Source organism: Mytilus galloprovincialis, chromosome 3 (genome assembly GCF_965363235.1).
Source record: "Mytilus galloprovincialis chromosome 3, xbMytGall1.hap1.1, whole genome shotgun sequence".
Taxonomy (NCBI): Eukaryota; Metazoa; Mollusca; class Bivalvia; order Mytilida; family Mytilidae; genus Mytilus; species Mytilus galloprovincialis.
This window is the reverse complement of record NC_134840.1, coordinates 8,573,018-8,585,692: the sequence shown is the minus strand read 5'-3', so window position 1 is coordinate 8,585,692 and position 12,675 is coordinate 8,573,018. Positions and strand designations below refer to the sequence as shown.

Sequence of the window (12,675 nt, the reverse complement as noted above, 5' to 3'; positions counted from 1 at the left end):
ACAACCCAGGAAAGACATTTAGAGGTGAAAAAATGGTCTTAAATAATAAGGAGTTTATATATCGAACAGTGATTAAACTTGGCATGATTATTTACCACTACCAAAAAGCGTGGTTACAGGTACAGAAAGTTATTACTTAAATTTTGTTGCACTTCAGCATTTGAGATTGATTCTCTGTGCATATGTACGAAATTGTTTCTGCTCTCTTCCTTCTCAAACCTGTTGGAGGTCAGGGATGAGACTTGACATCATTATTCAACACAACTTCAAAGTGTGGCTGGTACATTAAAGAAACTTTTACATTTTAAGCTCACCTGGCCGAAAGGCCAAGTGAGCTTTTCTCATCACTTGGCGTCCGTTGTCGTCCGTCATCGTCGTCTGTCGTCGTCCTGCGTTAACTTTTACAAAAATCTTCTCCTCTGAAACTACTGGGCCAAATTTAACCAAACTTGGCCACAATCATCATTGGGGTATCTAGTTTAAAAAATGTGTCCGGTGACCTGGCCAACCAACCAAGATGGCCACCATGGCTAAAAATAGAACATAGGGGTAAAATGCAGTTTTTGGCTTATAACTCAAAAACTAAAGCATTTAGAGCAAATCTGACTGGGGTAATATTGTTCATCAGGTCAAGATCTATCTGCCCTGAAATTTTCAGATGAATCGGACATTTCGTTGTTGGATTGCTGCCCCTGAAATGGTAATTTTAAGAAAATTTTGCTGTTTTTGGTTATTATCTTGAATATTATTATAGATTGAGATAAACTGTAAACAGCAATAATGTTCAGCAAAGTAAGATCTACAAATAAGTCTACATGACCAAAATGGTCAGTTGACCTCTTTAGGAGTTATTGCCCTTTATAGTCAATTTTTAACCATTTTTCGTAAATCTTAGTAATCTTTTAGAAAAATCTTCTCCTCTGAAACTACTGGGCCAAATTTAACCAAACTTGACCACAATCATCATTGGGGTATCTAGTTTAAAAAATGTGTCCGGTGACCCGGCCAACCAACCAAGATGGCCGTCATGGCTAAAAATAGAACATAGGGGTAAAATGCAGTTTTTGGCTTATAACTCAAAAACCAAAGCATTTAGAGCAAATCTGATGGGGTAATATTGTTTATCAGGTCAAGATCTATCTGCCCTGAAATTTTCAGATGAATCGGACATTTCGTTGTTGGATTGCTGCCCCTGAAATGGTAATTTTAAGGAAATTTTGCTGTTTTTGGTTATTATCTTGAATATTATTATAGATTGAGATAAACTGTAAACAGCAATAATGTTCAGCAAAGTAAGATCTACAAATAAGTCTACATGACCAAAATGGTCAGTTGACCTCTTTAGGAGTTATTGCCCTTTATAGTCAATTTTTAACCATTTTTCGTAAATCTTAGTAATCTTTTAGAAAAATCTTCTCCTCTGAAACTACTGGGCCAAATTTAACCAAACTCGGCCATAATCATCATTGGGGTATCTAGTTTAAAAAATGTGTCCGGTGACCCGCCCAACCAACCAAGATGGCCGCCATGGCTAAAAATAGAACATAGGGGTAAAATGCAGTTTTTGGCTTATAACTCAAAAGCCAAAGCATTTAGAGCAAATCTGACATGGGTAAAATTGTTCATCAGGTCAAGATGTATCTGCCCTGAAATTTCAGATGAATCGGACATTCCGTTGTTGGGTTGCTGCCCCTGAAATGGTAATTTTAAGGAAATTTTGCTGTTTTTGGTTATTATCTTGAATATTATTATAGATAGAAATAAACTGTAAACAGCAATAATGTTCAGCAAAGTAAGATCTAAAAATAAGTCTCATGACCAAAATGGTCAGTTGACCTCTTTAGGAGTTATTGCCCTTTATAGTCAATTTTTAACCATTTTTCGTAAATCTTAGTAATCTTTTAGAAAAATCTTCTCCTCTGAAACTACTGGGCCAAATTTAACCAAACTTGACCACAATCATCATTGGGGTATCTAGTTTAAAAAATGTGTCCGGTGACCCGGCCAACCAACCAAGATGGCCGTCATGGCTAAAAATAGAACATAGGGGTAAAATGCAGTTTTTACATACATTTGTCTAAACAATTAGTTGTGCATTTATAAGTATTTCAATTACTCTGAAATTATACCACTATGTTCATACCATTAAGTAGAAGGTTGGGATTTATTGTAAGGGTTTTGGGGCCAGTGATATTGTTTGCCTCAATTAACAGCCGAAATTCAGCTTTTTCCCCTAGAGAAGATTCCCAATTACTAAAAAAATTGCTTTAAATTCCTCCCAAAAAGTTTTACAATTTCCCCAAACAGTGATGGCATTGGTAGTAATGTTTGTAAATATCGTATTCATGTTATTATTTTGATATAAGAAAGCACTTTTGAGATCCGGTTTCTGATCAGAATCATCATGGTGGTTGTAACACATGTGGTTTTCAATGCATTAAGTACCATCATTGCTTCTGTTTCTTTCCCCTCTCCAAAAAGTACCTTTCAGGATGAAAATGCCTGACAACCAAAATATACATGAAAAAACAGTGCAAAAAAGACAGCAGAGGTCAGCAAAAATTAGAGATGTGTTTAGAATGAAATATACAAATTTCCCAATTTCAATAAAAAAAATATGCATTTTTCCCAATAAAAAACGGCAGACGTAGTGTTCAAAAAAGACAACAATATCACTGGGGGTAAACAGTCTAGGAATTAAGGGCCAAAAAGGGGCCTAAAACAAGCATTTTTTAAGTTTCAGGACAATAACTTATGTTTAACTGTATGGATCTCTCTGACATTGTACCACAATGTTCCATATAATGAAGGGAAGGCTTGGTGTCAGTTTGGGGTTAATATCCCTGAACATTTAGGAAAAAGGGGCCCAAAAAGTTCCAAAAAGAAGCATTTTTCTAGTTTACAGACAATAACTTGTGTTTAAGTGTATGGATCTCTCTGAAATTATACTACAAGGTTTCTTACTACAAAGGAAAGGCTGGAATTGAGTTTTTCGGTTCTTGCGCCAAGGGTTTTTTCAATAAGTGAGGGGCCAAAAAAGAGGCCAAAATAAACATTTTTTGTAGTTTTCAGTCAATAACTTGTGTTTAAGTGTATAAATCTCTCTGAAATTATACCACAAGTTTCCATACGACAAAGGGATGGTTACAGGGGGTAATGGATCAAATCATTAAGCAATTAGGGGCCAAAAAAAGGGGGGGGTTTAAACAAGGGGTTTTCTGGTTAAAGGACAATTAACACAATTAAAAGCAGTGTAAGGGAGGTAATCCAATTCCAATTAAAATTTGAAGAATACTGTTATATATATATATATATATATATATATGTTTGATTACTTGATTACCTCCCTTACACTGCTTGAAAATTATGTTAAGAAAGTGATAATTGTCTTGAGATGTGTAGCTGTAAATTTATTTTTAGAAGTTACTGTTAATCAATATTAATTTTAACCATGACTGTAAGTTATTTTATATTTTAATACTTTATGATGTACTTAAATGAGTAGTTATTGTTGCCAACTTAATTAGAAATTTGAATTGAGATTATTTTTGGAATAAGAGAATGGGGGAGGTAATAAAAAAAAGTGGAGGGGTTGGAAAGGGGGGGAGGGTAGAACTTTTCATTTCAGATTTCAGAAATTAAAAAGAATTTTTCTTCAAATATTTTTTTTTGAGGGGATTTATATTCAACAGCATAGAGTACTGCTCAAAAGCAAAAAAAAAACATTTTTAAGTTTGTTAGACCACATTCATTCTGTGTCAGAAACCTTTGCTGTGTCAACTATTTAATCATAATCTAAATTCAGAGCTGTATCAAGCTTGAATGTTGTGTCCATACTTGCCCCAACTGTTCAGGTTTCGACCTATGCGGAGCATCTAGTTGTTTGCTAATATCAGAGAAGTTTTCCCATACTGTTCAGATAGTTCTGTTTTTCAGTAAAACTGCTACATATTTAAAACATAATACAGACTAAGAGTGGAGAAGTTCAACCTGACTGTTCTGTTTTTCAGTCAAACTGCTACATATTTAAAACATAATACAGACTAAGAATTGAGAAAGTTTAACCTGACTGTTTTGTTTTTCAGTCAAACTGCCACAGATTTTAAAGATTGTAAAGGCTAAGAATGGAGAAGTTTTACCTCACTGTTCTGTTTTTCAGTCAAACTGCCACAGATTTTAAAGATTGTAAAGGCGAAGAGTGGACAAGTTTAACCTCACTGTTCTGTTTTTCAGTAAAACTGCCTCAGATTTTAAAGATTGTAAAGGCTAAGAGTGGACAGGGAATCAGTTTGTCAAGTATCATGTTTGAATTAATAGCTATATCGGCAAACTATTCCTATGGCTTCCAGAAAAGTTTTCCATTCAGGTAAGATTTTAATTCTTTTTCATTCAAAAACCATCACAACCAAAGTAATACAGGCTGGTTATACATCATGTGAATGATTTTTAGGGAGCATAAATAAAAGGATTGAAAAAATAGGTGTATAAAAAGTAAGATAAAGGAGTAAGTTTGGTTTATTAAGTTCAATATTTCAACTGTTCAAGATTAAAAGTGTTTTAAATTGACGAAAAACCATGTGAGAAAGTGAAATAGAACTCTCTTTTGTCAAGTTTTTATTTTAAAATGTTGAATTTTACATCCCAAATAATTGCAAAACGGAAATTTTTTGCAAAATTTGACAAAATCATCAATTTTTAAACCAAATTAAAGTCCAGTTTAAAAGAAACATAGAGTGTAGATCCCTTGCCACCAGTCTTTGGTAGAGTCTGAAGGATGTCTGTTTTTGACAATATATCTGCTATTATCAAACACACTATTGTTTCCCAGTGTAAGTCTAAATTTCTAGTCAAAGCATACCTGCTGTACCAGAATTTACCTACATGTATTGTGTTAATTATCAGGGATCTCCATGGCCTGTTTAATGATGGTGCCCTGCAATTGTTCAAATGTCTTGCGCCATCGTCAAGTGACCCGTGCCATCGTTAAATTGTTCTCCGCCATCGTTCAAAACTGTTATCATTTTTAAAAGCCCAGACGCCATTTTTTTAGCAATAATAACCAAATGCATGTTATTGCATAAACCTTAGGCTTTTTATGCCCCACCTACGATAGTAGAGGGGCATTATGTTTTCTGGTCTGTGTGTCCGTCTGTTCGTTCGTTCAGGTTAAAGTTTTTGGTCAAGGTAGTTTATGATGAAGTTGAAGTCCAATCAACTTCAAACTTAGTACACATGTTCACTATGATATGATCTTTCTAATTTAATTGCCAAATTAGACTTTTGACCCCAATTTCACGGTCCACTGAACATAGAAAATGATAGTGCAAGTTTCAGGTTAAAGTTTTTGGTCAAGGTAGTTTTTGATTTAGTTGAAGTCCAATCAACTTCAAACTTAGTACACATGTTTACTATGATATGATCTTTCTAATTTATTTGCCAAATTAGACTTTTGACCCCAATTTCACGGTCCACTGAACATAGAAAATGATAGTGCAAGTTTCAGGTTAAAGTTTTTGGTCAAGGTAGTTTTTGATTTAGTTGAAGTCCAATCAACTTTAAACTTAGTACACATGTTCCCTATGATATGATCTTTCTAATTTAATTGTCAAATTAGACATTTGACCCTGATTTCACTGTCCACTGAACATAGAAAATGATAGTGCAAGTTTCAGGTTAAAGTTTTTGGTCAAGGTAGTTTTTGATGAAGTTGAAGTCCAATCAACTTAAAACTTAGTACACATGTACACTATGATATGATCTTTCTAATTTAATTGCCAAATTATACTTTTGACCCCAATTTCACGGTCCACTGAACATAGAAAATGATAGTGCAAGTTTCAGGTTAAAGTTTTTGGTCAAGGTAGTTTTTGATTTAGTTGAAGTCCAATCAACTTGAAACTTTGTACACATGTTCCTTAGGTTATGATCTTTCTAATTTAAATGCCAAATTATATGTTTTATCCCAATTTCACGGTCCACTGAACATAGAAAATGATAATGGGAGTGGGGCATCTGTGTACTATGGACACATTCTTGTTATATTCTAATCCAATACAGTTCTAACGCCTGAGGGGTATCCGGATTAAGATCGCTAATCACTTGTTCCTGAGCTTGTTAGTACAGGTAGATCAACAAACCAGACAGGAGAATACTATCTGAAGATAGACGATTCATTTCTCGAATTATTCAACTAAGTTTCAGCAAATGCTTATGATAGTTTAGATTAAACAACTTTTATTAATAATCCTGTTACAAACAATTTAACAAGTCAAACACATGCTTTTATTTTGACTTACGCAATCAGCATCCCCTTTTTGGAAAATGACGCAGTCATTGTTCCATTACTGGCGACCTGAACTTCATTACATTTCTCTGCCTACCGCGCTTGGTTTCGTATTTACTATTTTCTATACAAACTGGAATCTGCTTGTGTTATCATTAATTATGCATGAGAGGTCATTGTGTAGTAATCAGCCAGGAACCAGTTTACAAACTAACTGGTTTCTGCTTGTATTCCACTTCACTCTGACAAAGTGTTGTAGTTTGACGGGAACCAGTTTAGAATTTGTAAACTACAAAACGTAATCGGTTATTGTTCATTCCGTTTTGGTGTTTCATACCGACTTTTATGGTTTGAATAAGCTTAAGACCCTTCAAACATTAATGTGATAGGTATATTAAAGACTATTTTACAAAAGGATGGAACTGTTTTGCTTTCAAAGTCGTACTATAGTGATATCTGTTATGTACGGATTTCCACTCTCACCGGTTAATTTCTTTTTTTACACGTGCTTTTGAAACTTCCTGTTTAAACATCGCAAGTTTTAAAATTGTTTTTTGAGTGAAGATAGACGATTCATTTCTCGAATTATTCAACTAAGTTTCAGCAAATGCTTATGATAGTTTAGATTAAACAACTTTTATTAATAATCCTGTTACAAACAATTTAACAAGTCAAACACATGCTTTTATTTTGACTTACGCAATCAGCATCCCCTTTTTGGAAAATGACGCAGTCATTGTTCCATTACTGGCGACCTGAACTTCATTACATTTCTCTGCCTACCGCGCTTGGTTTCGTATTTACTATTTTCTATACAAACTGGAATCTGCTTGTGTTATCATTAATTATGCATGAGAGGTCATTGTGTAGTAATCAGCCAGGAACCAGTTTACAAACTAACTGGTTTCTGCTTGTATTCCACTTCACTCTGACAAAGTGTTGTAGTTTGACGGGAACCAGTTTAGAATTTGTAAACTACAAAACGTAATCGGTTATTGTTCATTCCGTTTTGGTGTTTCATACCGACTTTTATGGTTTGAATAAGCTTAAGACCCTTCAAACATTAATGTGATAGGTATATTAAAGACTATTTTACAAAAGGATGGAACTGTTTTGCTTTCAAAGTCGTACTATAGTGATATCTGTTATGTACGGATTTCCACTCTCACCGGTTAATTTCTTTTTTTACACGTGCTTTTGAAACTTCCTGTTTAAACATCGCAAGTTTTAAAATTGTTTTTTGAGTGAATTTAACTTATTTTAACAATCATGAAGCGTTCCAGAATCATTTTCAAGCAGTTTCTTCTTCTCTTTGATGATGGAAAATAGGTTTTTCTCAAGAAAATACCGCAAACGATCGCAGAGGAATTGAAACGTACAAGTCAAGTCGGCACCTGGTTAAATTGGCATCTAGTCAAATCGGCACCTATTTGACGTCAATTCGGCATCCAATAATATTTGTTATAATATTTTCTATTCAATTAATTAATAACTGTTACCAAGTACATAGTGAATATGTTGTTGTGTATTTAGGTAAACAACGAAACCAAAGTGAAATTATGTTGTTGTTTATAAAGGTAAACAACGAAGCCCTTACCCAAGCTGTTGTTTTAACAATTAGACAATTATTAAAAAAAAAAATGGAAAACTATGAGTCCCTTTCAATAAATCAAACTTTCATGCCAAATAATAAGCAAATTTAAGGTGTTTTTTTTTTCAGTAAAGTTTAAAAAGCATTAAACAAACAATCCTGTAAAATGCTCAACTGGTTTAGATAATGCATAAAAATATCCAATATCTCATATATTAGTCCAAATAATTATGACGTCTGGCAAGGCTATTTTATTTTTTTTCTGTGACGTCTTCCTACGAAGTTCGTAGGAAGGCGTCCCAGAAAAAAATTAACATAGCCTTGCGGTCATAGAAAGGTGTCCCAGAATAAAATTAAAAAAGCCTTGCCAGACGTAATAATTATTTTGACTACTCATATATATATCATTAAAAATACACCAAAAATGTCATTTAGTTGAGAAAAATAAATATATACAAAATGTACAATGAACACCCAAAAATGTGAAAGTTAGTATTTAACTCTTTTTGCTTAAATACTGAAAAAAATTCTGGCAACCCCTTACTTATTTTTACTCTTTTTGCTTAAAATACTGTTAAAATATATATTTAACATGGGTGACGAATTGACTATATCAGGTGTCGATTTAACCAGGTGCTGATTTGTCCAGGTGCCAATTTAACCAGGTGCCGGTTTGAATAGAATTCTTTGACAAATGTTTGAAATTACCTGAGTTTCATTAGACCTTTGATAACAGTAACAAAAAGATTATTTACTTAATATTTTGTGGTATCAGGTCTGTTCGCGCCCAATACACTTTCGCACCTTGCAGGTTCGCACCTCGCACGTTCGCACCCAAGGTCCGTTCGCACTCTACTCATTCGCGCTCAATTTTAATTCAAATTCAAGTTGAATAATTGGAAAATCATGATTGTTGTTTTAAATTGCTTTGGTGTAAATACTGAATGTATTTATAGCTTGGTATGAGTAAAACATTGAAGATTTTAAAGGAAAAACACAAAAGATAATTGTTTTTAACAGCTTGGTCCGTTTGATCTGAAACAACGAAACAATAAAATATAGCAATCCACTATTATAACCAAAACATGATAAAATCTATTCAACACACAGAAAAAAACATAGTCAGAATCTCACTTCATTTTGAAAGAAGTCAATGAAACAAAGTTATAGCAATACACTAACCAAAACATGATTAAGAGTTATTCAACACAAAATAAAACGTTGACAAAATACCACTTTAATTAGAAAGGATTATTATTATTTTTAACAATACGCTATCCAAAACATGATTAAGATTTATTCAACACAAATAAAAATGCTGTCTCACTTTATTTTGAGACAATGACAACAATTATACTTATAAGAAAACACTTGCTTACAGAGTTATTAAACACAAAACCAATGAAGATTGGGTGCGAACATTTAGGGTGTGAAAGTGAAAGGGGGCGAACATGAGTGGGCGCAAACGGACCCGGATTCAGACTATGTACCAGTGAGAAATATACAAGCCTTTCTACGGTATTTATTTGTACAATTCAGGTAGTCTTGACCTATTCATTTGTCTTAAAAAACAGCCAGTTGTCACCTTCACTTCACACACACACACATATACGAATATCAATTATATGCTTACGAGACATGTTGCATTGTTAAACTAATTACGGTATGTGAAAATCAAGACTTGCATAAAAACTATCCCAATATTAGAGACAGTGGCGTCATTTTTCTTCAGAGCTTTCAGCTCTTTGATTTAAGAAGTACAAAATAAGATGTAACACATTAATATTATTTCATCGCACATAACTCGAGTACTGCTGTAATGATAATATAGAATTACTTTAAAAGATAAGAAGTAAAAAACTGTGAAGAAATACCGTATCGTAATTCCAAATTCATTTCATAGTTTACAATCAAATTGATACATCTGTGTTTCCGGTTTATAGTCAGACTCGAAAGATGCCTATTGCATTGCATCAATTTGCTAGATAAAGTCATTAAAAACTTTTTCATTTGTCAACATTTGCTTAACAAATCTCTTCAACCTTTTACATAACCCAAATACGATTATGAATCGTTTTGTTGTTGCTGCAAATCAGCCATACCGGTTCATGACTTCTGAATTTGACAGTGTCTGTGAAAACAAGCTCCACATGATTTTTACCCCCCATAACAATCACCAAAATTAGCAAGAAAATTACATAGGGACCTTCATGACAGTTTTTGGTCATTCTCGACTAAGGGGGGAACAAGAAGGCTTGACAATTGAATGGTTACAAACGGCAATTAATGAAAATATTGATACTTCTATAATGAAAATTCAAATAAATATAATTTAAATAAGCAATGAATTAGCTTGTTCACCATTCCTTAGATGGAGGGATGAAATACTTTCGATCACGCTACACTGTACGGCGTAGACACGGTTCGTGTTGCTGAAAGTTCCTCCATCGTTCAATTTTCATCCATGGAGATCCCTGAACTATTAATAGTTTCTTGTCCTGATTTTGCATGAAATCATTGCCTATTGAATATTCATTAAAGGCCTAAAATAATACTTATACTTAATAAAACTTATTACTTTTCAGTGCCTATGGTGAGGGTTTATTTTTAGCCATCCAGACTGGATTGATTGCAGCTTTAGTGTTATTTTATGGAGGAAATCTTATAGGATCTATTGGTTTTACATTGGTGTACACCTTAATCATGGCTTATTTAATGTCACCATTAGTACCAATGAATATCCTATCTTTATTCCAGAGTGTTAACATATTCATACTCTGTTTAAGTAAGGTAAGTTTTCAACCTTAGAACTTAAGGATATTCCTGCTTTATTCCACAGTGTTAAAACATTCATTCTCTATTAAAGCAGATTACATGAAATTTGTTGGACTGTTTTGTTTATCATCCAATTTTGGGGCTTGTTAAAACTTTCTTTTAAACTAGGAATTTTACAAAATTTTAATTGTTAACAAATCCCGGTTTCAAGATGAAAACCCATTTGTATTAATAAACTTGTCTTGTCTTGTCTACTCAGACGATATTGTATACTATACATGTATACTCCCATCTTGCATGAACATACAAATCATTGGGGTTTTAGAAACATTTTGTAATTCTGATATCACATAAAAGATTAAGGACTAGCATGACTAGGGATCACTTTAAAATGTGTGTTAAAAAAAAAATTAAGTAATAAAACAAACAAATGAAAGTGCATAGGAGGACATATTTGGCCCATTGCTGTGATAAGAAGAACCTGTTTTGGTAACCAATTTGCTCTAATATGCAATTGAATGTCTGTTGAATTTTTCAACACAAGTCAGGGTAAGGTCTACATGTAGCTTTGACATGAAATGATTGTCACTTCATTTGAAATTAAGACAAATGAGCAATGAATGCTTGAAATTGCAGAATTTAATGTTAAAGGTAAAGAGGCTATAAATAAGGAATTATTTTACAAAAGGTTGATTTCCACAAATGAAAGGCTTTTATGTGTCAATATACATTGTAATATAGTACATGTAGGACCTATAGAAATTAAATGATTAATCTGGCTATGATATATTCCTTAAATTTTCTGTTGATTATTTCCTATTTTCTTGTTTGTATATGTTACAGAATTCAATCAACGATCTAAATTTTACAAAATAAAAGATTTCATTTTTTATTTATTTTGTAGTTGCTCCAGGTTGTAGCTAATTATAGAAATGGTAGTACTGGTCAGTTGTCAGCTATTACAGTGTTCTTGTTGTTCTCAGGAGCTATCACTAGAATATTCACATCCATACAGGAAACTGGAGACAACCTGGTCATTATGACATATGTAATGTCTACTTTGTTTAATGGTTTAATTACAGCTCAAGTCATATACTACTGGAACAGTAAGAAGAAGACTGAATAGAAACATTTTATGCAATAAAATTTGGGCACATATTTACAATTGAGCTTAACAAGGAAAAATATCACTTTTCTGTTACATTATTTATTGATATAGGGGACATATGTTTGTCTTCTGTTATTAATAAAAAAAATTAACTGATGCAATTTTGACAGATGTTTGAAGATTAAGATAAAGCACCAAACATGCTATGCATGTATAATATATATAAAGTTTTAAAATAAGCATTGTTGGACATGTTCTTGTTATATTTTACATATTTTAATTGTTGGTGTTATTGTTTGAATAATAATATGATTATGCATTTATTAGTGTTCAGTTTAATCACATACTTAACACAACACTCTCTACCTGTTGGGTACAAACAATGCCAGTCTTTTTAAAATCATATAATTTGACCATCACTCACTGTATTACTTCGATGTTCTTGAGAAGTAAGTATAGTGCTAAAATTTGATTCTGTAGGATTTAGAGAAAAGATATTCTTATAGTTGGAAATTACAATGAGCCTATATGAATATAAGATCAATCCAACGAATATTTCAGATTTTTACATTGAACGTTACTCATACATTGCAAGAAATCATGTGTTAGATATATATGATGAATCTTTAATTTAAAACATTGGTAACACCTATAAATCGAAGACTTTTTTGTCAGTCTGATTTTCACTGATATATTTTGTTAAGAAGCAGATTCAAAGTTGCCATTTATCCATCCAATAGTCTTCATAGGATATTATATCAGTGAAATGCAGACTTTCAAGACACAAATTTATCCGACTTGACTTTATTACTGCTGATAAATTATACTAACATGTTATAAAGTTTTAATTTATCAATTAAAATAAACAACATATAAAGTTCTTTGTTTCATTTTTGCCTGATGAGAGTGATATTGAAT

General features: G+C 32.8%; 1 protein-coding gene across 2 annotated transcripts in view; it reads left to right on the top strand.

Moving 5' to 3' along the window:
• LOC143067120 (mannose-P-dolichol utilization defect 1 protein-like) overlaps positions 1-12,637 on the top strand; it is a 15,198-nt gene extending 2,561 nt beyond the window's left edge. Inside the window, exons 3-5 of one of the 2 annotated variants that reach the window (XM_076240171.1) lie at positions 4,086-4,366; positions 10,460-10,664; positions 11,554-12,637. In XM_076240171.1, coding sequence (XP_076096286.1) covers positions 4,125-4,366; positions 10,460-10,664; positions 11,554-11,775 — 669 coding nt within the window. In that variant the 5' untranslated portion in view covers positions 4,086-4,124 and the 3' untranslated portion in view covers positions 11,776-12,637. The remainder of the gene's footprint in view (positions 1-4,085; positions 4,367-10,459; positions 10,665-11,553) is intronic. The other variant, XM_076240170.1, reaches the window with a different exon arrangement.
• Positions 12,638-12,675: the final 38 nt, after the last annotated feature.